Source organism: Gymnogyps californianus, chromosome Z, assembly GCF_018139145.2.
Source record: "Gymnogyps californianus isolate 813 chromosome Z, ASM1813914v2, whole genome shotgun sequence".
Taxonomy (NCBI): Eukaryota; Metazoa; Chordata; class Aves; order Accipitriformes; family Cathartidae; genus Gymnogyps; species Gymnogyps californianus.
The window spans coordinates 54,893,658-54,921,393 of NC_059500.1; the positions used below are offsets into that span (position 1 = coordinate 54,893,658).

At 37.6% G+C, this 27,736-nt stretch overlaps 1 protein-coding gene across 1 annotated transcript; it reads left to right on the forward strand.

Annotated features, from left to right (window-relative positions):
* Positions 1-27,420, forward strand: PUM3 (pumilio RNA binding family member 3). The gene is made up of 17 exons (XM_050913067.1): positions 1-118; positions 2,027-2,209; positions 4,062-4,197; positions 4,954-5,029; positions 5,831-5,924; positions 6,146-6,212; positions 6,769-6,943; positions 8,691-8,794; positions 9,293-9,371; positions 11,090-11,188; positions 12,304-12,357; positions 13,986-14,066; positions 18,228-18,370; positions 19,154-19,376; positions 20,483-20,570; positions 22,512-22,602; positions 27,176-27,420. Exons 1-17 carry the CDS (start codon positions 22-24, stop codon positions 27,303-27,305), a joined length of 1,920 nt encoding a protein of 639 aa, XP_050769024.1. The 5' UTR covers positions 1-21; the 3' UTR covers positions 27,306-27,420.
* Positions 27,421-27,736: the final 316 nt, after the last annotated feature.

A 27,736-nucleotide genomic window follows, 5' to 3' on the forward strand; every position in this document is an offset into this window, starting at 1 on the left:
TCCGTTTGCAGTGTTACCACAATGGAAACCAAGGGCAGAAAGAAGTTCGTGGGGAAGAGTGGAAAAGCACCTCGTGGAAAAGTGCCACACGGGAAAAGGAAATTTAAAAAAGATAATGGTAAGAAGGCAGAGGTTCCCTAATAGGAGTCCTGGCTGACTGATTATTCTTATGCACAGGCATGCCTGACTTCCTTTTTTTGTCATGGTGAACTTATGTCATGAAATTACTAGCTTGGTAGATGCAGGAAGAGAAGTGGATGTTGTCTACCTGGACTTCAGTAAGGCTTTTGATAGTGTCTCCCATAAGATCTTCACAGAGGGGCTGATGAATTATGGGCCGGATGAGCAGACGGTGAGGTAAATTGAAAACTGGCTGAATGGCTGGGCCCAGAGAGTGGTAGTCAGTGGCACTAAATTTAGTTGGAGGCCAGTAACTAGTAGTGTATGCCAGGAGTCAATACTGGGTCCAGTCCTGTTCAACGGATTCATTGATGATCTGGATGATGGGGCAGAGTGTGCCATCAGCAAGTTTACTGATGACACAGAACTGGAAGGAGTGGCTGATGCACCAGAGGTCGTGCTGCCCTCCAGAGGGACCTCAACGGGCGGGAGAAATGGGCTGACAGAAGCCTCATGAAGTCCATCAAGGAGTGAAGGGCCAAGTCCTGCACCTGAGGGGGGAACAACCCCGTGCACCAGTACATGCTGGGGGAAAGCAGCTTTGCAGAAAAGGCCCTAGGGCTTCTGGTGATCACAAAGTTGAACATGAGCCAGCAATGTGCCCTTGTGGCAAAGGCGACTAATTGGATCTTGGGCTGCATTAGGAGGAGTGCTGCCAGCAGGTCGAGGGAGGTGATCCTTGCCCTCTTCTCAGCACTGGTGAGGCGCCACCTGGAGTGCTGTGTCTGGTTCTGGGCTCACCAGTACAAGAGAGACATGGACATACTGGAGAGAGCCCAGTGAAGGGCCACGGACGTGATGAAGGGACTGGAGCATCTCTCCTATGAGGAGAGGCTGAAAGAGCTGGGACAGTTCAGCCTGGAGAAGAGAAGGCTGAGGTGGGGGATCTTGTCAATGTATACAAATACCTGAAGGGGGGGGATGCAAAGACAGAGCCGGGCTCTTTCCAGTGGTGCCCAGTGACAGGATCAGAGGCAACAGGCACAGCCTGAAACACAGGAGGTGCCCTCTGAACATCAGGAAAGACTTCTTTACTGTGAGGGTGACTGAGCCCTGGGACAGGTTGCCCAGGGAGATGGTGGAGTCTCCCACTGTGGAGATAGTCAAAAGCCGCCCTAACATGGTCCTGGGCTGCTAGCTTTGGGTGGCCCTGCCCTGTGAGCAGGAGGGTTGGACTAGATGACCTCCAGAGGTCCCTTCCAACCTCAGTCATTCTGTGATTCTGTCTTGTATTCAAAACTATAGTGACTGTGTGATCACATAACCTGGAAAAAGTAAAGCTGAAATGCTTTGAATAGATTGCATTGCAAGATCTCAGCCTTATTTGATTGACCTAAAATACTCTTTTAATTAAAAATTTGAAGTTGGTAAGTTTTTTATTCTAGACTTTGCTTTCCCACATTAAGAAAAAGTTTATTTGAGAACTGAAGCTAGGGTGTGTGAAGTGCTGTGGGTTAGGATTGAGAAGATACCTTTCAGTGTTTGCTCTCTTCTGCTTAAAACAGATGATGTCAAAACAGCTCTGACCATAAACTGTGAAGAGATGATTTGGGGATTGATGACTGTGATGTCAGGGGTGGTGAAATTCTTAATTTAGAATAATTCTTTTTATACTTGGGCTGTTATACTGCTGCCCAGAAAATAATGCCTGGGCAAAACTTCCCTAGGGAAAACTGGGACACCCAGAGACTGCAATGAAAACACCGGCTTTGAGAAGCATGTAAGAATTATTGTTATATATATAGTTGTTATTACAAAGTTAATTCTTGTTACAGTAATAATTTGTTATTTTGAAGCAACATTAGCTCTAGGATAACATTTTAATTTCTATGTTGTTGGTTACTAGATTTGGGTCCACCAAAGAAAATTCTTAACAAAGGAGATGAGGAGGGAAAGCCTAAATCCACTTCCAAGAAATTTGTGAAAGGACAGTTAAGACCTGGAAGAGCTAGTGTCAAACAATTCAAGAATAAACAGCAATCAGAGAAGCTTGCAAAGAAGAGGAAGCTCCAGGATGGTGAAGAGGGAGGTAAGTAGATATCTAAGTCTGGATATCAATGGAAACTAGGTTTTGGGAAACACATTGTTCGTCTCGGTCTTTCTCTTCCCCCCTGCCTTGTTATCACATCTCCAAATTGGCTGACGGACTCCAAGTTTACTTCATGTTTAATCTTTGCTATGGAAAAATCTACTTCACCTGACTAAGCTTGAGGCCAAAGTTATGAGAATCAACAGTTACGCATTTTCTTGGAAGTCAAAAGTAAAGGTGCAGTAGCAAATTTAAATAATTGGTATGCCATCATAAAGCTATGATTATTTTAATGACAGTATTAAGTGGCTAGCTTGAAACTGGCTGTTTTTACACAAATTTGGAAAATACAGAGGTTTTTGTAGACTGTTTTAGAAATTTAATCCTCTGTTCTAAAAGTACTGGCTATAAAATTTGGAACACAAAAATTCATGGAACAAAGTTGATTATCCTTTATATTAGCTTTTTCTGTGGTCCAAACTATCTAGTCACCTCTTTTTTTAAAAAAAAAAAAGACATCATCGGTGTTACCACCGGTTTTTACATTTTACAGCTTATTTTTGTGTTTATACAGAGAGACTAAATAAATGTCTGGTTGTATCACTGTTTAAATGGACTTCTTTTTTAACTTTGTTTCTGGTACATGAGAACTTTGTTCCTTCCTCTGCTGTGAAGCAAAGCTCTACTGGGACAATTAAACAGCATTGTAATATGAGAAGTGGAGTCTGACCTGAGGGATTCTGAAGTCCTGCAGAAAAATGTTAGTTGTTTGAAGGACAGTAGAAAGTGTTGAGTATTTTATTGTTGCTGTTGTTGCATGTTTGCAGAATGGCTTCACATGGAATATGCACTAGATGTCTGGAAATTTAATAGCAACAGAATGTTCATATTAAGGTGCTTAAAAAAAACCCTAAAGCACAGCCACAAACAAACCTTTAAATGTTGTCTATAAGAATAACTGAAAGCTGCTGTGTATTGCACAATGGTGCTGCTCTCAAAGCAAAGTGTTACTGTTTTTGCTTCTCGCTATTACTTTAGGAGAGCGATAGAAAAAATTGGTAATAGCCTTTGTAAAAAGAGAGCCTGGTTTTTGGATGGATAAGACAGTTAAGTGTATGGTGCTAAATACCAGCAAGCGGTGCTTTAAGGTCTAAAAATTTAATGCTGGGTCTTTAATGTTCCATATAGAAGTAATAGTTAGCATGACTTGCTTCTGTGAAACCATGTAATGTAAGATGATGGTTTTTGTCAAGGTATGAATAAAACTAAAATCACATACTTGAAGTTTTTCCATAACTCATTTGTGGCACTTTCTATAAACTTACCTTAACTGAGTTTCTTGTGTGTGTAGCTGTTGTATAGTAAAATCCCATGCTTAAGGAATTTGACTGAATAAAAAGATTAAGCATGTAAAAAGGCTTTAATTTTTTTCCTTTCTCTGACATTTCAGATACGTATCTTTGAGTTAGGGCTCTTCTTTTGAGAGAGGGAAAACGTATGTATGAGTACGGGATGAACTAAAAAGGGAGAATTACCTGGGGCAGTCATAGGCTGCTAGGAGCATCTTGAGTCAATTTTCAAGCTATTGAGAGGTTTGTGATGCATCCTTTGACAGAGCTTTGAGGAAAAATCGTTGTATGCCTTGTTATTCCAGTATTCTAGAAGTGGAAATTACTAGCTTAGCATACTTATTAAATGTTTACGCTTTCATATTAGCTAGCTGGGTAACTGCAGGCAAAGCTCCTGAATTGTTAGCAATTCAAGTCACAGACCTGCCACAGTTTATACTGATAAAGGATTCCATTGCTCCTCTTTTATTGACTATAGAAAATGTATTTATTTTTGTCTTCAGGGTCAGATGCTAAGAAGCCGAAGTGGAATGACTTCAAAAAGAAAAGGAAGGAGTTAAAGCAAACCAGACAACTTAATGATAAAAGTAATTATGACATAATTGTAAAATCGAAGCAAATATGGGAGAGTGTGAGAAGGTAATAATGATTTTTTTTTTCTTTCATTTACTTGGCTTTTAGTCATAAGTTGCAAGAAGACTCTCTTTTTCCTCTTGTAATTACATGAAACTATATTTCCACAGTGAAACTCCATGCGTGAATGATAACATTACATGCAATTCTGTAGATGGTTCAAGCAGAGTGTGGTGATCCGTGGTGCTAGAAATGTCTGGATTGAGCACACTTGTATTTTAGGCTAAAATTTGTGAGTCAATGCTTAAGAAGTTGTCTTATTTTTTGAATCCTGAAGCACAGAGCATGTACTGATTCAGCCTGATCTTGCAGTGGGATCACGGCATGAGTTTTTTGTGGAGGTTTGTATACTCGCTCTGGGCAGGCGTAATTCTAGAACTGGGGCCCCGCATCAGAAGGAGGAGTTAGTTTTACTTGCTCTAAGAGTCTGTGCTTTGCAGTTTTGGCTGTAAGATGCTTACAGATCTTTTGGTCTGTAAGCAACTCTGGCTGTAGATTTGAGTTTATTTTCTTTTTAATAGTATTGTTACTCAGAAAAGAATAATTTTAAAGCGTGGAAATTGGTTTGGTTTTTAGGAACTGAAACTGCTTAATTACATCTATCTACAGGTTTCATGAATGCCAATGTAAATTTGGATTAGCAGGAGCTAACTTAATTTTATTTTGTGCTGTCTTGCTTCTTAATTTATAGATATAAATGAATGATACTACAAAAAAGCTGCTTCCTCAGTTAAGATTGTTTTACTTATTTTTTGCTTGTAGGAAGAAATGTGATAAGGAGAAGCGAGAAAAGCTAATGAATGAACTACAGAAGCTTCTTCATGGAAAAATTAAAAGTGTAAGAAAAACTAATGCCATAGTGCACAAATTCACAAAAGCTTCTTTAAAGAATGGTGAAATATAAATGAACTTTTAATAACATAGTACTAACCTGTTCTTCCAAAAGCTACAGGGAATTTTTTTAAACTGTGAGTGAAAAAGAACAAAAACAGGGTTGAAAGGCTGAATTTGGCACCTGGATTTCCTGTTGTCCTGAGTTGCTTTGTCTAGCAGCTGGCTATTATAAGGCTGGCTGTTTTGCCAAGCAGCTTTAGTCCAGTGAAATTCTGTGTTAACTGAAGTTCAAAAACAACCACTCATATTTTTGATTAATTACAATTGTTGCTTTGCAGCTTTATTTTAGAGAAGTTAATGTCCTGATACTTAACTATACTAAACAGTCTTTCCACTTACTTCTTGAAATGTATAAATTTGCAGTGAAATACATGTTGGATTTTAAAGTGATTCTTGGTATTCCGTGCCGAAGTGGAACTGTATCGTCACACTCACTCTGAAATTACAAAGAACATGAGAGAAAACGAGATACCGTTTCATGGTTCTCTTTCAGTATTAAAACCTTGATGCATGTCCTTAATTGTCAGCAACTGCAAGTATTGTCTATATTTCGTTCGATAGCGTACTTACAAAGCAGTAAAAACCCTTAAAACTTGAATTGTTATAAACAGGTAACTACTTTTATAATTAGCATTATGTGCTACATGTGGCATAAAACTGTATCAGAGAGCAAGTGCATTAAAATGAATTTGGTGCACAATGCCGTTTGAACGGCCTAGGGTAATGAAATATCTCTGTCCTGTAGCTGGCATTTGCACATGATTCAACTCGAGTGATCCAGTGCTTTATTCAGTATGGTAATGAGAAGCAAAGGCAAGAGACGTTTGAAGAACTGAAAGGTACTTTCTTCCCATTTACATTTTACCTATTTGCTTCTGTATTGTTGTTGGAATGCATTAGAACAAGCCATATTATTTTCTCTTGAATATTTTTAACTTTCTGCTGAACTGGTGCATCGTTCCTAGTGAGCTCTTAAAACTTATTTAAATAATGGCATCTTGTTTTGTAGAGTTAATGTAGTGAAAAATCAAAGCAGCTGAATGTTTTTCCCTTCTTCTAGATAGCCTAGTAGAGTTGAGCAAATCAAAATATTCCAGAAATATTGTGAAGAAGTTTCTTATGTATGGGTGAGTATGAAGTGAATTTGCTTAGCTGTGTTGCATTGTTTCATTTCCAGTGTGAATACTGCTCTTAATGTATAGTGCATCGCTCATGAATAAAAAAATACGTCTCTGGAAACATCTTTGTAATAGTGACAAGACAGGAGAGTGATATTGCTAACAGCAGTTTCCTTTTGCAAAAAGTAAAGCTAAAGCTGTACATACCAAGGAAAACATATGCCAAAAAAAGCTCAAATATATGCTCAAAGTTGATCTTTGCCTTATACAAAAAAATGGCTTTTAAAAATTTTCTCTGTTTCCTATTTCAGGAAGGCATCCTTTATTCTGTAGAATTTATCTACTGGTTTCTTTTCTTTCCCTCAAAATGCCTTATGATTTCTCCAGATTCCTGGCTTTCTTGCCATATTTTCATAAATGCCATAAGGCAGATCCAGATGCATATATTTCCTGGTTTCTATGCTAAAACTTAGCGCCTAAATGTGCTTCCAAAAATAAAACTAGTGATAGGTCAGCTTATGCCTGAAGTTTTAACTCTTGCTATCTATCTTTCCCTGTGAAACAGGACAAAACCACAAGTTGCAGAAATAATAAGAAGTTTTAAAGGCCATGTGAAAAAAATGCTCCGTCATGCCGAAGCATCTGCTGTAGTGGAATATGCATATAATGACAAAGCCATTCTGGAGCAGAGGAATATGCTGACAGAAGAACTATATGGGAACACTTTCCAGGTTTACAAGGTGACGTTTCAATACTTTCTAGTCTAAGATGTTTTAGCATCTAAGGTATTTGTGTTAGTAATACCTTACCTATCCTACCTACTATTTCTTTTGATTAAATTTCTTTCTGTCAGCTGTCCAAATGTAGTCTAGTTTAGCATGTTTAAATGTTACAATTACTTGCACATTTCTATTCTAGATTAAATTTTTGTGTTTTTTCAGTTTGAACTATGTAAAACGTGTTTGTGTATGAGCTTGCTCTGCTCATCAAAGACAGTCTAATATCATATAGTTGCAGTTATTGTAGTGTCATAGTGTCTAGCCTGAAGTGGTCAGCCTTGCTGAGATAAGATTTAGGCTTAATTCCCCATTAATGCTGTAGATGGCTTTTGTGTCAGAACTGCCTTATGTCTTGTGAGAACTGAGTGTGGGCAGAATGTGCCTGTATCTATATACAGTATGCCATTTGGGCTTAATTTTTGGCTTTGTTTTCTTTTTCCATGGAGACTGTAGGACTTAAGTCCAAACGCTCTTGAAACCATTTAGATGTAGATCCTCATCGGGCAGTGGGAACCTTTTTAAAAAGTACAACCTCCTTTCTTTTAACTTCTGTTTTTTTCTTCTTTCTCGCTGACTTGGAAAGTTAGTTTCCATTAGAGGCACAAATAGTTTTATTTGCTACAAAGTACAAAACTGTTTTACTCAATTATTAACTACACTAGAGTGACTTTTGCACCCTAGTGTATAACACAGCACACTTTTACCAAATTTATTAAAGTTGTGTAAGAAATTAACAGCTCATTTCTGAACCGTACTGCTATTTTTTCTTTACAGGTTATTTTAAGTTTTAGTAAAGCATTTTGCAGTGCTCATAGAAAGGTGTGTTTGCTGTGTTTGTGGGCTGTGATTTGTACTAGGAGTAGAACAGCCTGTCAAGTGCAGTGTTAGCTTCCATCATTCTAGCGTTCTTGGCATGAGTGCTTCAAGTAGTCTTACATTGCAGTGCAAACCTGAGACTCAACAGTATTTGGGTTTATAAGAAATTATGATATAATCCTTAACGAGACCTGGAATTTCTTGGAGTTTTGAAATCTGTGGTTCACTTTCCCCCCTCCTGCCTCCAATTCTCCACCCTCCCCTTCCCCTGCCAGCAGGGACGGTTAGAAATACATTTCTTCTAATTATCTAGTCAGACTGTTCTTCTAACAACAGATTACAAGAGTTACCAGTGTAATTGTTTAGATGAGATACCGCGAAGTACTTCTGTATTTAAGGTGTATGGTATCTGTTCCTCCTCTCTGCTGTTCTTGAACTGGAATTTACTGGGCCTTTGTTAGCTTCTCAGTACATTAACTTGTTGCTGTGTTGCCCTCTGACATATGCATACTGTTATGCAGGATTTCTGCTTAGCTCAGGAGTCCCTTAACACAATGCCAATTTTGTGTATTTTACCTTGTATTTAACAGCCTCAGTCTCATGAAAAGCTGACCATAGTTGGCAAAAAACAGTTCAGACCATAGAAGTAGCTTTTGTTTGCTAATGATGAATACTCAATTTGTAGAAAATTAAGTGTACGGCTTCTGACATACTCAAAGTAGATAAGCTTTTTATTTTTAAAATTGTAAAAACTGTTAGTTTTGCAGAAAATTCATTTTGTTTGTGATATTGTTCATGAATTTTGATTCAAAAGGGACTAAAGATTATAATTTTCTATGAGCTCTGATACTTAGTGGGAACAATTAAACCCCTGATTGTGCATTCATTTCAGACACCAGTTGTCCCAACACTGGATAAAGTGTTAGAAGCTCAGCCTGAAAAGAGAGAGGCCATCTTGGATGAAATGAAACAGATTCTTACACCAATGGCACAAAAGTAAGGACAAAAATTGATTTAAGGTGTGACAATCTAGCATGAACCAGTTTGTTTCTGACATACAAACAGACAGTGATATTGATACTCTCTTAAGCTGTAACATTGCTGTGTTGTATGGTAAGTAACTATGCTTTTGTCCGAAGTGTCATAATGAATATCTTATCTTAATTTTGAACTCCACTTCTATGAACTAGCGTCCCCTGCCCCAGTCAATCGGTAGAAATCCCACAGTGTGGTGTGCTTCCATAATGCATTATTGGATGAGATTCTCCAGTGGTCTTTAGGAGAAAATATTTTGCTAGGTTTTAGAATTTGTAAGTTTTGGTAGAATCTTCCACATATTGTAAATGCTAAACATCTAATCCAGAATGACTGTGTTTTCTGCACACCACACTACCTAATTTTTTCTTTTTTAAATACAAATAAAGTATTGCTAGCTTATGTTAAAACCATTACTTGTGGGGGACTTTTCACTTATTTTCCTTTTCCCAAATACAGAGAGGCTGTGATAAAGCACTCGCTGGTACATAAAGTATTTTTGGACTTTTTCACTTACGCTCTTCCAAAACAAAGATCAGTAAGTATGTTTTGTTTGGTTTTTGTCTTCTTTTGCCTTTCAGTGGAATGTTTCTAATCTTGTCATGCAAGTATTGTAAGGTAGCTAGACAGAAATACATGTCTTAGATTTATAGAGATTTACACAACTGGCAGTTCCAGATAGATGACTGGGGAGTAGTGTTGTATGGAGATTCACAATCACAATGAACTTTCACACTAAAGCAATAGTATTTGTGATATATGAATTTAAAAAAAAAATCTAATGGAATGACTTTGATGTTTTCTCTCTCCATGCTAAATGGTCCTTCTGAATAGCTGGGGAATAATTAAAGCCAGGAGCATTGCTTCCAGTAGTTTAGCTTTCCGGTGTGTAGTTTCTTAACCACTTCTATCCATTGTCCAAAAAACTGTTGACCAAAATACGATCAGATTGGGCCGTTCTGTCAGCAGCCTAGGCTTTGTCTTCTGCCTCCTCCTGAACCAAGCATATGGCTTGTATCGCTGTATTAAATTCCAGTTTTAAGCTTACCCCAGCCATTCTTGCAAAAACTAGGCCTAAATCCATCTGTGTGATGTGATGTTGTATAAGCTGGTATCCTACTTGACTTCACCTGTCTTCCAAGCTGTGTCCATCAGCCTCACCCTGATTCTGCAGTTCAGCACCGTCTCACTCCAGGCCAGGTGGAGCCTTCTGGACTTGCTGTCTCTTACCTACTTCTGCTGGACTGAACTCCTGAACTCTTCTCTGTTACTGTTAACAAACCCAAAGCTGAGGGTAGTGAGGTGGACTATCCGTGGCCTATTCTGAGTCCAGATCTTACCTAATTAAAGATTCCTGTGCGTGGTTTCATGTAATGCTTTGTCAGAGAATGCTTCTGAATTCACAGTCTTGTGTGAATCAGGGGAGTAAGGGCATATCTCTTCCTCCTTGCTTGGCTTTTTGTGCAGACATGGTAGCATATGGATATTCTCTTTGGGGTTTGGAAACCCCTTTTATAGATCTGTTCCTGCCTGTGCATATAGCTAGTGACACCAATCATGTTGTGACTGAGCAGTTTCGAAATAAATGGTAAAATGCTTGGAACCTTTGACTAGGGAGCAAGAAGAAGCTGGGGATAAAAAGGGAGATAGGTGTGAGCTTCATGTCAAAGAAATCTATCAGATAATGACAGAAGTAGTATCTAGTAACCTGGGAGGGGTTGGTTTGGTTTGTTTGATAGTGTTTTTTGTCAGATGGCTTCAGAACCTCATTCCTTTGATATGAAGACTAACTTTTGGCTGAATCTTGTCATATCTGATTTATGACCTTTTAGTTCTTCTTGCTTTCTGGCTAATACTCTGTATGTATAAATAAATTGCATCACCTTCAAAGATTTTCTTCCTAAATGAATGGTTCTCTTTGTCTCCTCTAATTTCTGTCTCAGTTCTGAGCACCCGTCCTTGAATTTTGTGTAATAGGACAACTGACAAGCTTCCATACAGTTCTGATTTCATAGGATGAATATGATGAATAGTGTAGTTTTGAAGGGGGAAAGCTTATGTCATGTACAGTCTTCTGGACTTCTTTTGACGCCATTTTTCATAGGTCAAGGCAGTAAGAGTAGTTCTGTAGAGCCAGTGATGCTCTCTGTAGTGTTGAGGGCAGACAAAAAATCCTTTCATGCCCTCGCCCACCCGCCTTGGGATTTCTCAGGCCTTTTCTTTCACCTTTTTGCTTTATCACCTCTTCTTCCCCAGGAAATGATAGAAGCTATCAGAGAGGCTGTCATCTACCTGGCACACACTCATGATGGAGCCCGAGTAGCGATGCACTGCTTATGGCATGGTACTCCCAAGGTATTGTTTGGTTTCTGTCTACCCTGTCCTCTTTAATAATAGTCTAGTCTGAGACTGTGAGTATGATTGCTCACATGGGTCCTTCTGGCAGCTCACATTTTGATGCAGTTAAGTATTTGAGAGCAAGGTTAGAAAGTGGCGCCACTTTACCTATCGGCAAATATAAACAGTAGTTTTTTGCAAATCAAATACTTTCATTAGAACTATAGTGGAAGCATCTCCTTTTATTTTTAGCAGACTTCTTGGAGATGACACATAAAGCTTTTCCATTTTAAGATTATTGGCCATTCATTCATCCCGTAGATGCAGTTGAAATTGGCAGTAGGGAGAGGGCAGTAAAGAAGTCATAATGTGGAATGATGTTTGGCTTTGGAATGCCAAGACTTAGAAAATGTTGTAAGAACTGTGGTTTAGTTTCTTCTACTGATAGAGTATCCTGAAATACTTTAGGTCTAATGTATGCTATCATCTCTTGGAAATATTGTAATGCGTCCTATCTTCCTCTGTATCTAAAAAAAAAAAAGACTTATGAAAATAGTCTGCTTGTTAAGAAGTGCAGAAAAAAATATGAAGTTGCTAGGATCTAGGGGTAGTAATGGGTCTAAAGAAGACTGAGCAGTGACTGTAAGAGCCCAAAGTACAAGCACTGAGGAAACTTTCTGCCAAAAAAATCTTGCTAGTAAAGGGGTTTTGCAACAGGCTAGAGTCCTTGCTACTTTAAAGTTTCAGGTCCTGTTGAATAAGTCGCTTTCCAAATGAAGAGTTGAAGTGCATTCTTCTTCTCTAAGTAATGAACAAGATACAGGTGTACATATGTGGTGGGTTTTGGGGGTTGGTTTTTTTTTCAAGTTGCCCTCTTTGGCATCTCCCATTGGTTGGCTGGACTTGTAAACATGTCACAGAACCTTCCTGGGACTGAGTCTTTCACAGTTCAGGTTTAACTCTTCACACTGTTTCTAGGTGTTGACTAATAGTACCAATGTGAGACTGGTAAATAGCCTTTGCTTTAGTAAGCATATTGAAGGTTATCTTTTTGAAGGTGTACATAACAATCTAGTTATTCAGAATCACTGGCATGATAGGCTCATTTGAGTTTCTTGTTTCCTTTTGGATAGGACAGAAAAGTCATTGTGAAAACTATGAAGACATATATTGAAAAAATAGCAACGGTGAGTGTTCATTAACAATTTCTTTCATAGTCTCTGAAACTAGTGATTTGATAGAGGCTAATTTGAATGTGTTTTGGTACTGGAAACAACTATGAGATCTTAAAACTAGGTTTAAAATAGTGGTAATGTATTAGATAATATGAAATACTATCTATGGAATTCTTTATGGAATTTATATTCTCTATTTTGTTTATGGAAAACATTATGGAATATTACAGACATACTGAGAAGCTTCATTGTGGCCACTACATGTAGTACTATCCTTTAAAGTAGCTCAGTTAATTATAAGACGTAAATTTTTTTTTTTTTTTTTTGACCCCAACTTTATATTGCATCTTCATATGGCTCGTTGGTTAATTTTCCTTGGTTGGGAGTAAAATAACATGTATACAGAAGGGGGATAAGAATTAAGATGTGTTGGGGATGTCATTGGAAAGGCCATTTGAATGTGCAAATTTCTAAGATGCTCAATAATTTTTTTAAGTCAGGAAGCTTCAAAATGAATTAATGCTCAAGTGACATACAGTGGAAGACGTCTGTATTTAATCTTTTCTGAGTAACGTGAGCCTGGAGACTGCAGCACCAACAGAGTAACAGTTGCAACTGAATTTCATAGTGCTGGGCAAAACTGCAACTGTGAAAAAAAGCTTTTTAAACTTCTTCCCTCCCTGGTTGCTGTATTCTGTTTACTAATAGCTGGCGTGGTCTCAATCAGTGGTCTCCCAACTTTACTGATAATACAGCCCTGAGCATGCATCCCCAATATATGTATATTTATGTATAAATTATGTACCTGTGCTACTGTACTAGTATACATTATAAAACATACACAGAAATAGAAATTTTGAAAGGATGAGACAAAGATAACCAGTCATTATTTTAATATATTTATTAATGGTACCAAAAAATATTTTCTTCCTGCACCACAATGGATTGTCTTGTGCATCCCACTTTGGAGGCCACTTGTCTAAGTAATGTTTCTCTCCGTAATTTTCTAGTACCAGAATAAATGAGTTGTTATATTTTATAAAATATATATTATATAGAAATATGAGACCGTGGGTAAATAATAGCTAAAACAACACTGGACCACTGAAGGTCTGGCTTCACTTTGATGTAGAGTCTCACTGACATACAAGTGAATTGGGTTGTGCCCTTTTGAGTATGCTAGAGACTTGCTCTCCAGCAGTGCAGTAGAGACTGTATGGCTCATTGCAGAGACACTATCTGCAAAAATATGGTATGTGATTTATCTCAGTTTTAAGCAAATCCACCATAGAAATAAAATCTGTATGTAATGTTCCTGCAAGGCAAATCCTATGATTTCGAATGATGTTTATACAATAGGATTAGGTTAATAGCTTGGATGTGATAAAGCAGTATATCACCTTATAATGGCAGATCAACTTAATCTACCCTTGTTTTAACAACATGCTTCTCTTAAGAAGCCTTGCTTTTGGAGAGAGCCTAAATGTTGGGCTTCTCTCATTCTATGACAGTAGACAGAATTTGCTTGTGGTTCATATTGTGTCATGTTTGAGACAAACTCTCAGAAATGTTGATTCTGAGTCAATTAGGGCATTCATAGAACTTGACTGCATGTGGTTTCTGATGTCTTGTCTTTGCAGGGTGAATTTTCTCATTTGGTCTTGCTGGCAGCATTTGATTGCATTGATGACACTAAACTTGTGAAACAGTTAATCATATCAGTAAGTAATTGAATTTTTCCTAAAATAGTACACTAAATAGTGTCAGTGTGTTTGTCAGTGTATAGGAGGATGAGAGTAGGAATCCATCCGCTTTTTTCAAACCATTTAATTCCTTTCCACCTTTTCTGTTTCATTATATTTGTGTATCATGATTATTTTTTTTCTTTTCATAGAAGACCTCAGCACTTTCATATGTTCTCTTTAGTTATTTATTTGAATTACTTTTTAAGCTAAATTCAGTGCTTGCTGAAAATTACCCTTTTTGTACATGTTCATTCTGGCTAATGGATGACTGGAATCTCTTTAAAGTCAATGTCTTTGTCATAGAAGTTTGAGCTCTGCTAGCATTTCAAGAGATTAAATTGGTGGAAAACTTTAGAATGAGAATGTCACCTTATCCATTTTACCGGAAAACCTAAAATGTCAAGAATATCCATGCCTAGAATGTCCTTATTGTGCAAACTTGTTATCGTAAAAAAGATTGTTTAGTACATTTAGCTTTTTTCTTTTGCAGAAGTAGCATCTCGGAAAGTGATACTTTAAGATAAATTATAGTAACCTTTCAGGAACATGGCAACAGGCCTGAGTATAGTATACCATGACTTCAAACAAGAAGAAGTACTTAGAGACTTTTGGTTGGGTGCTGAAACCATTAGTTTGTATTAATTCTCAAAACTTAACATTTTTATTTAATATGTTGATAATTAAATGACAACTAACATTCTGGATAAAATCCATGTACTATTTTTAACTTGCTTCCAAAATGGATACAGATGGATGTCTGAAACATGAAAGCACTCTAGCTGTTTTGCTTCACCTACGTGGAATTGCAGAATGAACAGTAAGGACAGTATGATCTAGTCTGCATCTGCTTCCTTTTGGAATGCCCCATTTCCCCACCTTCCTTCTAAAAATTATTTAATAGCATTTCATAAAGTGTTTATACTTAAGATTATGTTTACATGCAAATTTTATCACTTCTAAGATGTTTTAATCTGCAAATTACCACAAAGTTATGTTTTCACACTGATAAAAGAGACTTCATAGTGGCACAATTAATTTTCATGCAAGCAGGGTAATTAACGTTGATGTGTAGGTTGTAATGTGCTTATAGTAGTACTCATGCTATAGCTTTTAGGACTGATAGGTTGAGAGGCAGTGTCAGGGAGGTAAAGATGAGGCAAATACTCTGCATGTGGAGGAGGAATATGAGGAAAAAGTGGTTATGATGAGGCTTGCTTTAAAAAATGTGAGCAGTTCTTCCACTGAGCAACTTTGTATACAGGGGAATTGGGTTTTTGTACCCTAGCATGGAGATTTGGCCCTAAGTCTGTGCCTCTCTGGTGGATGTGGAGAGATGAAAGCATCCCAGTGTGGAGATGGCTTTTGTTTCTCGGGTATATTAGCTGTAATCACAGCTGGGTTTTGTTTCCAGAGTCCAGTCTGCAATGTAACAACTTCTGGGCAAGTTCCAAGCAAGTAAGTCCTGACAGATCAGAGCTGTCTTGGTACAAGATCATTGAGGCGTTACTGTACTATGTTACAAGCACTCTGCTTTCTGGAGGGTTTATTAGTTCAGATACTGTGTTTAGCTTTAGCTGAGCTTCCAAAGTGTCATTTAATTCCTGAATCATCAGTGTTTTTCCACCATCTGAGATCAAAGATAACGGAGTGTTTACTGTTTGGTCATCCTACCGCATCAATCTGGACAGAAGAGTAAAGAAGAATAAGGAGGAGTGGCCTTCACACATGCAGAATTGGCCCATCTGGGTTTATATGAGGTCAGGAACAGGGAAAGGATGTCAGGGAAAAGAAAAAAAAAAAGGTCAGATAAGATCAAAACCAGCACTTCAGGTGGTGAATGAAAACTAGTAGCAGAGGACGAGGTGGAAGCATCTAGACATCAAGCATTGAAGCACACTCGATAGAAGAATCCAACCCTTAAAATTATCTTAAAGAGCAGTTAGACTTCTAAAACACCTTATACTGGTTACCATTATGTCCATACTAAAATTTAGCTTAAGGAATGTAAGGAAAATAATAAAGATTGGGCAGGGGGGGAGGGGGGGGGGAGAAAAAGCAGTGTTTGGGCAAGTCTTGTCTTTTTTTTTTCTGTCCTTTTTTTTTTTGTCCTTTTTTTGGTAGTATTATAAAACTGATCACTTATGTGGATTGGCAGAATGCATGGGAATTTTTAAGTAAGGGAAGGTTTTAAGCTCTTTAAATCCTTCGAGGAAGGTCTTTCCTTCTCATCATCTCTCAGCTCCACGGAGTCTTAGTCCAGGACCAAAGAATATGTATGGTGCTTTAAACTTTCATATGGGATCGGAACTGTACCTTGTGAGCTTGGCATGTGTCAGGATTCAGGCAGATTTTGGCAGGAAACCCCTCTCTTTCATGAGGACTCCAAGCAGGCAGTGCTAGTGAAGCATTACTGAGAAGAGACAGTGTGCCTGTGTCGTTTAGAGGTTCTCCTAGTACTTTCACACAGTTCTGGCACTGAAAGTGACCAGGTTCTGTAATTCATTGGAATCATGGAATCAGTGGGGGAAATAGACTTTTGGAGGATTTAAAGAAAATGTGTCTATCTTTTATGCAAAATGGCTGTGTTATAGGTTGATTTTGAAGTGCAGATGATTTTTGTGTTTATTTGTACTAAACTAAATATTTTCTTTACCTGTTTTAAGTTTTGAAATATTTCAGCACTTTTGTCATCCATTTAATTGATAAATGAACTTCACATACATCTGAACCTGAATGTACATGCTGAGAAGACAGAATGTGGTTTTGGTTTGGGGTTATTTTCCTTAGAAAAGATTTTTTTTTTTTTTTCTTCATGCCTGGAGTGTGAGGTTACAGTAATAGGTTTTTATTCATAGCTACAGTCCTGTGTCAAACTGATGTTCATCTCAGTTTGCCAAAACTCATTTTCACATAGGTTGAAGCAATGTTTTTGAAATAAGAACATTGTCTTACCATTTCCTGGAAGCTTCCAACCACTTTTCTCTGTTTCTCTTCCCCTCAAAGACAACCAACCAGGTCCCATATTAATAAAGGGTGACATTGGTTTAAATTGTTCTATTTATCTTTTTCTAGCTGTTGCTGGAAGGATTTTCATGGTGGAAAAAAGGGGTTTTAAGGGCTATGGCCTGCAAAATATGCTGAAAGTGCCCAGAGCTCTGTACAGCCCTCCTTGCTTTGATAATCATAAATTTTATATATATGTTAAAAGTTGCCAGGAATGGATTATCATAATGGTCAAGAGTATCTGGATGGTATTCAGGATACTCTAGTGGTACTTGGAACTTGCATAAAATGCATGTTGCTGTATGAAAGGGCATTTGTTGAGAAGCTGACAAAAATTTAGTACAAACAGATGGGCTAATATAGGTGCTTCCATCTGAATATAGCAGCATGCTTCTATAAGCAAGAAAACTCCCCTGCATATTAATGCGTTTCTTCCTCAGCCGTGTAAGTGCACAAGTGTATGAGGTACCCACTCTAGTTTACAAAGTGGTTACCTCTAGCCAGCAACTAACCTCTGGGGAATGCCCAGTGTTTTCTGTAAATGCTCAAATAAACTGCAAACAATACTCCCAGCAGAAGTCAGCTTTACTTTATTATTGAAACATAATTTTTCTTGGTGAATGTTCTGTGATCAGTTGAAGAGGGACTTTTCCTTCCCATGGACTGTCGTTGCTGTCTAGATACTTAAGTACACTCCCTTGAAAGTCAGCATGGTATCAGTGATTACTCTTAGGGGATGTGGTAGGTGATCCTTTGTATGTCTGGTCTGCTGAGGTTATGACTTTTACTGAGGTTATATTTGTGCAGCGTATGACATACCAGAATATGTGTTGTTCTTTGTACTTGCGTGTATCAGTGAAAAATCCTGTCCTTTTGTAGTATTTCCTAATCAGTGACATTGATGCATCTGATGAACACACTTTAAACCTTAATTTTTTTTTATTTCTCTCACTTCTCTAAACTTTCATTCTGATTAGAGTTTTTTTAATTTGATTTCACAAGCAGATGTGAATCTTATTCATAGTATGTAGTTTTCCTTTCCTAAGCTTTGCATTTGAAAGGTAATCAGTAATTACTGATGGCTCAAAACTATTATTTCATTAATGTTTTGTTGCTGTTTGTTTACTTTTACAGGAAATAAATGCTTCTTTGCCCAATATAGTAAAAAACAAATATGGAAAGAAGGTCTTGTTGTACTTGCTAAGTCCTAGAGACCCTGCACATTTTGTTCCAGAAATCATCACGCTTCTGCAACAGGGAGATGGAAATGCCTATAGGTAACTCAGATATGAAGGTTAAGTTGTTTTCCCTAGAGTCCAAAAGAGTTCACGCAACTTTCAGTCATAATTGATTTAATTTCAGCTTTTCTTCGTAATATATCTAAGTAATGTAAATATATATAAATAATACGTAAGTATTATTAGATATGTTAATCTGTAGTCCTTATTTTTGCATTTTGGGTTTAAAGTACATATATGATGATTGGTGATCACCTATGTATTGGCGATCAGCAGTTTACCCCCTTTGTAAAGGGCAAAAATTGTGATGTGTTCTTTGTTTAAACTCGTATATCAAATTTGACGTAGCAGAAAAATTTGAATATGCATTATGGGTGTTTTGAGTTGCATAAAAGTATATCTCAAAATCTAGCAATAAAATGGAAATTGTTAATTTGAATTCAGGCTCTGATATTGACATTGATGCTTATCAGCTTTTGAAGAAGGAGCAATTTTAGATGATTAGTGGGCTGTTTAAGAAATACATCTCAGTAATTGAGATAATAGAATGAATAGAAAATAAACAGAGGTTAAATTATCATTGTTAACAAAAAACTGAGGTTTACTGGCAGTCAGCTTTAAACACTATACACTTTCTCACTCCATGTGTTCTTAAAATGTGTGTGCAACGTGTGTTTAATTATATGTGAAACAGAGGGAAGAATAATGCTTTATTTTGATCTTCCAATAATTTATAGCTGTCTCAAATAGCATATATGTTCTTGTTGCTTGATGCGCATACAGAGCAAGTCTTCTACAGTAATGTGCTGTCTCTTTCATCAGTAAGAAGAATACTGAACTCCGCCGCCGTGAACTCCTGGAAGCCATTTCCTCACCTTTGCTAGAATATTTGCAAGAACATACCCAAGAAGTAGTGATAGACAAAGCTACCTTTGTCTTGGTTGCTGACATCTTAAGAACAGCTCTTGGTGACATCCAGCCTGCACTAGACGCAATTGCTGATTTAGCAGCAGAAGAGCTGGTTCCAGGTGGCCGTGATGGGCAGGTAATGTAACAGGACAAGGTGCTGAGATCTTGCAGAGCGTTTGCTTATTTTGTATTACTAAAATGAAGTCTGCTCACTTTTTCCTTTGTGTAAGACGTCAACATGCTGCCCTGATAGCACTCATACATTAGACGTGATCTCTGTTTTCTGACATTTTCCTTTCATAGTTGTTTATTATTGTATCTGGAGTGATGAAGGCTTGAGCCAGCATTTCATCTGAGTTGTAGAGCAAGGTACTTCATGATCTTGAATCTTCAGAACTGCTTTAAACACTTTGTGGGAAGGTAGCTGACAATTGTGTTACACAGTCTCTCTTTTAATGTTACCACTATGCAATCAAGCAGTTAGTAAATTTTTATAGTTCATTTGACTGTTTACACTGAGAATGATAGGGTCTCTTAGCTTTCAGGTATGCGTATCTCCATGCAAGGAAAGATCTTAGATAATAGTTGTTTGTCTTTACAGTAATAGCTGTTTGTCTTTACAGTATGACCTTCTCTTCAAAGTGTGCCCCTCCCCTATTTTGTTGAGTTAAGCTCAGTCAGCTATGTGTCTGTAGACTAGAAAATGAAAAATGCTGTGTACACTATATTTAAGATAGATGCCCTCCAGATTTTCATAGTGCTGAATTTGCTCTCTCTTTCCCCTTCTTTAAGAGATACATTTTACAGAATTTTACATGAACTACTCATGTTTTCTGTGATTTTCTGTGAACCATACTGTAGTGAATTTTCAAGTCTGTGAAAATGTGGAAAGTCTGGAAGTTCTTGTAGAGGCAGCTAGACCAAGAGATTCTGCTCAGTAAGCAAGAAGTCCTTGGAGGGGTGGATGAAACATTGGTTGATATGGTTTATATTACTGAAAGTCAGATGTTACAGGGAAGGTGGTAAAAAATAAACTGGTCGATTTAAATAGGTATTAAGATACTTGCATCAAACTTGTTGGTATTTGCACAGGTGATGACTAAATGGATCAGTGTGATGTGGTGTCCAAGGGCAGAGTGGATAAAGCAAGCAGGAATATTTATGGACAGACATGTAACTGCATTTTGAAACATCATCATTAAATAATTTTATTTTGTTTTGGTTTGTTTTTTCCCCTTAAAGCTTCACATTGCAGAGCATCCAGCAGGCCATCTAGTTTTGAAATGGTTAATAGAGCAAGATGAAAAAATGAGAGAGAGTGGAAAAGAAGGTATGTTGGAAATTCAACTTTATTTGATCAAATTATGACTTCAGAGTAAGCAGTTGTCTGACCTAAAATAAGATTGCTGCATTTATTTCTTTGATTATACTAATATATGGAAGATTTAATATACGCTCTGAGATTATTGTTTCTATCTTTTTGCTGTTGTGAGCTGTTATATGAACAGAATGCCAAGGATACGTTTGCTTTTTCTGCAAAGCAAGTACTGGTCTGTTTTTTTTCTCAGGGGTTTACTGTGTATTTGGGACAGGGTTCATTTCTGTGCTTAAAATGTCTTGATAGCTTTGCTAAATTACACAGCAATTTAAAGGATAATAATAGAAAAAGTAAAGTCTTTCTAACAGGAAGACTTGTTTCATTAGTGCTTCTGAGCCAAACTGTAATCTTTACTGTGTTCTTTAGTGCTGCTGGGTTAATGCTTTATAACTGTTATTACAATAATTCACGCACAAAAATAGGACATCTTTGCTATTTTATATCCCAGAAGGCAGAGGTTGGGCACAGATGTTCTCATCTTAATTTAGCTTTTAAACTTATTTTATTACATAACTGTAAAATCTTGTTGTGTGAATCACCATATCCTAATAGAGATTATTTTTTCTCATACAAAAACCTTAAAAAATGATAGGAGGTGGGGGTGGCACAGAATAATCTGGAGGGAACTTCTCTGTGTGTAGGGGACTTTTTTCTTCGTAGAATTATCAGACATTGTTAAACTTTTTTTTTTCCTTCTTCTTACTACATTCAGGTATCCACTGTTTCCTTTAAAAATAAGAGTTAGTTGGGCTTTATTAAATGTTTCTGAAAGCAGGCTGTTTTGCTACTTCTCAAGTGGATGATTAAAAATGTGCAAAGGGGAAATTTTGTATGAGTGTCTTTCAGAGACTAGCCTGAGATGATGATAGTTATCTGGATTTATTTCTGCTGATGTTGTGTAATTCCCATTTTAAACACAAGCTGTTCCTTTTGATTTCTTTGTTTTCCTCCAAAGAGTGAACCATTCGGAATTGTTGCTCTGTGTTTATGGAATTGGCATTAAAAAAACAACCAAATTGTTATCACATAGGGAACAAGTTGAATAAAAACTGACCTGTTCTTCAGATGGAATTCTGATCTAAAGTGACAGTGAAAAATAGCCTCAGTGTTTGTTTGGAGGTTGGAGTTTGTTGGGGTTGGGTGGGGTTTTTTGGGTTGCTTACTGATAAGTTTGCTCAGCATAGAAGTTGTAAGAGTGGTCTTCCTGAAGTTCAGTTCTTCAAATTCAGCTGCGGAGTTGAGGTCAGTCAACCTAGGTTCTTTCTTTTGCATATGCCATTGATGTAATGAATCTGCAAGTCAACTTAGACTTTCAAAGCTACTGAGGAAATAGAGCCCTGTAGTATCAGTACAGCTGAAAGAAACAAGGTTCCTAGTGGTTTTCATGCATCAGTAAAGGATTAGCTCTGAAGTTTTAGGTAACTTCATCTGTGCAAATCCTGTTTCTTCAGTTGTAGAGTCAGATGCTTAAAAACATAGCATTTTTCAGCAGAGATGTGTATGTATTAGTATATTGCTTATAATTATCTCTTGTGTTGGTGTCATTCTTACCAAGTTCTTTCTTTGGAGTGGATGCCTTCTTTAAGAGATGAATAGCCTTTGATACCCTTCTAAAAAAAGAAACAGCAAGTTTGTCTGCTTTATACTAGTAAACTGTCACACAGTGCTGCTGTTGTCTAACTGATTTAAAGCAATACTTGGAAGTAGTCAAACATCTATAAATGTATTCGTTGCATTGAATAGTCGATTATTTTGAGAGAGCAAAACTTTGTGAATGCTTGGTGGCTAAAAACTATTTGATTAAATCACAACTGCAGAAAACTTTTAACAGGCTTCTTTGTATAAAGATACTAATTTTTTTTCTTCTCCCTACCCCTTTCCTGCATTTTACAGTTTGCTTTGGAAGAACATTGGTGGAACGTGTTGGTATTGAGAATATGAAGACCTGGGCAGAAGTAAATCGAGGTGCCATTATTCTTTGTTGGTATGTAAGGCACATGGCTATTTCTGCTAAGGTTCCAGTGTTAATTTCTTGAACAGCTAAGAGAACATCAGTTGAAATTTCTACCAGCAAAATGCCATTTTTTGCTCAATGTGTACTGTCTTTCATGCCACTGGTAAGTCTGTGATGGAACGGGGTACTGGAAAAATTCAAACCAGAGTTTCCATAGGTTGTTCCTTGAGCTCAGGCTCAAAAGAGCAGTCCACAAACAGCTACATTAAAATAATTAACTCTGAAATACCTGTGACTAGCAGCAGCATACAAGAATCTAGATTTGTTGTTGTAACTTACTGCTTTATGTTGATGCCTTAATTAAGGAGCTTAAGTATGTCTCATACTGAAGTAGAAAAGTGTTTGGAATAGACCATACAAAGGAACAGGCCATGCAAAGGCTTACGATGAGCTAACTGGCTCATAACTTCAAAGCAGTGAACTGTGCAACTAGTGAGATCAAAAAGATCCCACAGGAATCAGACTAATATTAACATTTTATTTTATCAGATGCGAACAGCTGTGTTAATCATTGCTGTTTTCACTTTGTAACTACCTGTCAGTGTCAGGTCAGAGAAACCCAAGGTTTTGTCTATAGCCCAAAGTGTGTGGTCTGTGTTCTGGAACTGCTGGGTCAGCATTACACTGCTGGCTCTTCATAAAGACTTGCGCTGAGCCAAAATCAGCAAACGTTTCAAACAGACAACATGATTTTGAAAAAAAAAAAAAACCTCTTCTCCCTTTTTTCCGCCCCACTTCTCCCTCTCCTGAAGTTACTTTAGACTCCTTGCTGTTTGCTTTCCATCTCTGCTCTTTAGGACTTTAGAGTGAGGCTGCTTTTGATGTTCATGCTCTTTTGCAAGGTGAATCAAAAGCTATTTTCACTAATAGGACTTCTGTTAGTTAATTTGAGTTTAATTCTAACTTTGTTTAGTCATTATCATTCAGACCACTAGTGAGAAGAATTGGTAGTAGAAGAGTAGTTGCAATCCAGATACAAAACCAGTTTACACAACATCATAGTAGTCATATGGACCTGGCTGTTAAGATTGTTCAGCTGCTAAAATGGTAACACTTTTTCTTTGCCTCTCATAATAGGCCTTTAGAATTCAATAAATGCATCTAATGCCTTTAAGTTATCTGATCCTGCGCACAGCTGTTCAGTAGAGATTTCTTATAAAGGCTTGTTCACTGACAGTGTATTAATGCTTGGACTTTTTTCCCCTAACTCAAGGCTGAGGAGATTCATTTAACGTGGTGTTGCTGGTTTATGTACTAAGCTATTTTGATTGTCCAATTAAAGTTGCAAATTAAATTAGTGGAATTTTTTCCGTGTATAATACTTTAATAATTGTTCAGCTGTCACTGTGACAACAGTCTCTTAATAGGTTTTGAAGACTTACAGAAAAAACAGGAAACTCGTAATTGCTTATTAGCAAAAACCACCACAGGAGCAGTGTATTTTATGGAAAAGCCTGTGAGGAATATCAGTCTTTCCCTCTCTCTGCTATTACTCATGGCACTACAGGGTGGGGCTTCGACAAGTGTGCTTTGTTACCAAGCAGGGGAGCTTATCTCCCAGATTGGCAGTTGAATGTTTTTCACCAATACTGAAACTCACCTGACAGGAAAGAGAGATAAAAGTATGGGGGAGGAGTGTGTGTTTGTTTGCTGGAATTTTGGTTTTAGGGTGTTTTTGTTTTGTTTTTTTTTAATTTTAATTAAATCTGAATCCTTTGTAGTTTGAACTTCTCTTGATGACTCTTTAGGCCTGATGCCCTTTTGTTTAGGCAGCTGAGAACACATGAACATAACCAGCTGCTTTGTTCCATTTTATGTGACACCTGCTTAGCTCGCTAACACATAGTAATTGATCTCATCTTTGTTTAACTGCATGCATTGAAGTCAAAAGGTTACCTAAATCATACAGCAATGATAAATTTAATTTAGTCCAATATAGATAATAACTACAGTATTTTTTTACATAAAATAACTGTTGACTTTTAAAAAACCTTCTCATTTAAAAAAAAATATTCAGATACTTCTTTTGTTATAAAAGATCTCAGATCCCTCAAACAGAGGTAATTCTCAGATGCTGCCTCTTCTCCCTGAAGCTATGATTGATTTTTGTTTTGTTGTTGGCTTTTGGAAGCCATTTGTCACTTACATGCAGATCTGAAACTCAGAATAACCCTGTCAGTCCATTTGAAGATTTTTGGCTTTCTAGTCATTTAAGCTTGTTCGCCAGTTAGGAGCAGTTCATTGCATGTGCTTGATTGCTTAGCTACCTGGTATCCTCTGGACATTCTCCTTTCATTGCCCTACTTGCTTTTAATTTGATTTTTATAAAAAAATCTTGGGCCTGGTTCTGACCTAGTACAAGTGTGAAGAGTCCTAAGGTAATGAGAGGGCTCTTCGCAGACTTTACAGTCCAGCTTAGTGTAAATAAAGTGTTGTAGTGGATGCTGGTCTATTTATGTTTCTACATCTGACCTCTCCTCTGTATTTTTGAATTTGTCAATGATGTGTTACATCAGGGTAGAAAATGGATAAAAACATACTTCACCAAATGACTTATTGATTTCCATATGTCATTACTGTAGCCTGTAAAAGTTATATTTTATATCCACAAAATACATAGGTGCCTGCTTCCCAGATCTTAGAATAACTTTCAGAATAATAATTTAAAAAAACCTATGTTGGTCTTTTGGCTGTATTATCAGACATGTAGATGTTCTATATTAAAAATACAGTGTCTTGAAATATCTGTGGATACCAAGAGTTTGAAAGCAGCTTTACATGTATAGCTGTTGGCAGATGAAATTCATTTTTAGAAATACATAAAATGCAGTCCAGAGTAGCTTGCTACTTTGTATGCTCTTTGTCCCTGGTGGTGAACCATGTGAATCTCTCCGTGTTAAGTACCAATGTGTTCAGCACATCCTTTGTGAGTACTCTTGACTTTCTTGCTGTTATCAGGGGTACAGGACTCACAGAAAAGCTGAAAAAGTATCACCCTCACCTGTGTTGAATTCAGTTTTAAAGAAGGCCTCTTGATTAAATAGTACTGTCATAGCTAACAGTGTAACAGAAGTTGCTGCTAGAAGTTGTTAGTCATAGTCTTAGAAATAAATCTAGGAATAAAGTAGCTGAAAATAGTGGTGTTGTCAGATGGGCATCCCATGTTTTACTGCCTATAGTGTTGCCATCCTGCACAGGATTTGGAGTCCTAAGGAGACAAAATTTAAATCTCACCTTAAGCTACATTAATTCTTTTTATGTCTTAACTCAGTTCAGCTTGCCGTGTCTAATCCTTGTTTAAAAAGTAGGCAAGACAGAAACTTTTAGGTAGCTGCAAATATGGGAGCAGTTTGAAAGAATCCTGGGGATTGTAAAGAGTTGTAGTGTCATGCAGCCTGCTTCGTATCAGTACGTGGGTGTTACAGTTTGTTTCCAATCTTAGTTTATTTGTATGCCAGTGCGACTTGTAATTCTGTCCTGGATTGCACACATTGGCTGTAGAAGACATTAAGTTTTTTAGGCAGTGTTCACTCATCATTTTGGAGTAGCAAATTAGGTATGCCATTGCCTCTACTGACTTTGTATTATAATCCAAGAACATTTCACTGGTACCTGAAGGAAGGGGAGAAGGACAATCACTGCCTAGGTTGATCTGGATAGTGCAGAAGCTTTTTCTTTTCTAATAGTATTTTACAGCTTACGATGAATTTCCTTGTTTCTGAGGAAGAAAAGTTATCTGGGAAAGCTGGTTTGTTTTCCAAAAGTAATATTTTAAAAAGAACAGAACTGGTAAGGCTCTGTAGTCCTGTGCTAAACGAAGCACAGAAGTACAATAGTGAAGGTACTTGATGTGTATTAGATGTACTTCACTGCGTCCAGTTTTAGGACCCTCATTACAAGAAAGGTATCAACAACCAGAGCGAGTTTAATGAAGGGTGACCAACATAGTCATGGGCTGGATCCCTTGACCTGGGAGGAGAGGCTGTGGGACTGGGGCTGGTTCAGCTGGGAGAAGCAACGGCTTTGTGGGCACTCAGCCGCATCCCTGGTACCAGTGGGAGGGGATGGAGGAGAGCTGGGCTCTTCATAGCAGCTTGTGTGTGGCTGGAGGGCAAGAGGCAGCAGCACAAGCTGAAACTTGAGATGCTCATACTGGAGATAAGGAGAAGTCTTTTCCCCATGAGGACAGCCCAGTGGTGTGACTGGGGCCGAGGGAGAGGTTGGGCTGCCTCCTACATTGGGGGGTTTTCAAGCCTGGACTGGGTGAAGCCCTGAGCAGCCTGGTCTGACCCAATGTTTGAACCTGCTTTGAGTAGGGATCTGCAGTTCCTTCCAGTCTGATTTATCCTGTGTTGGTTGTGTTCTCACTTGGTGTTTCATGCTTTCTGGAAAGTTTTACATCTTTTTCTAATAGGAGGTAATAGAATCTGCCCTGAACTATATTCTTACTAAATAGTTATAGTTTCCTTACATGGACAACTTCTTTTCCTATGACCTACATGCTGACCTTTGACATACTTGTCTTTTTTCCTGTTTCTTTTAGCCTTCTCCGGAGCGCCGATGAGAAAGTGGCAAATACAGTCAAAAAAGGACTGAAAAAGCTTGTCCCAAAGTTGAAGCTGAACAAAAACGTAAAAGGAATAGAAGCATTACTGGAGAAATTGACTTCCTAGTGTAAATGAAACTAAAAAGACAATTTACATAATTGCAACCAGCTGAGAGTTGGTAAGATTTTGCACCATGGTTGTTTTAAGAAGCAGTGTATGCATTTGTAAATTAAATAATTTCTAAAGCAACTTGTCTGTTGTACTCATTCTGTTGTGTGTGGTAAATGATTGTTCCCAGAGATTGAAATCTCTAGAAGATTTAAGAGCTAGTGGAAACTTCTGAACATGTAATCAAGAAGTTAAATCTTTCCTGATAACTTGCACAAAAATGTTTTGAGTCTTGCTAAAATTTGTGTGTATGTTGTCACAGGTACCATAGAAACAGAAGCATCTGTTCTGGAGATACTGTGTGCTGGGCAAATACACTTGTTCTTAATCCCCCTTCTCTCCTTATTTCCTCAAAAAACAAAGCAGAAGAAAAACTCAAGTCGCGTTCT

Coding starts and splice junctions, on each gene's coding strand:
- PUM3 (XM_050913067.1), top strand. CDS start 22: ATGGAAACCAAGGGCAGAAAGAAGTTCGTGGGGAAGAGTGGAAAAGCA. Junction 8,795..9,292: donor CTTACACCAATGGCACAAAA/GTAAGGACAAAA, acceptor TCCCAAATACAG/AGAGGCTGTGATAAAGCACT. Junction 18,371..19,153: donor GGAGATGGAAATGCCTATAG/GTAACTCAGATA, acceptor CTCTTTCATCAG/TAAGAAGAATACTGAACTCC.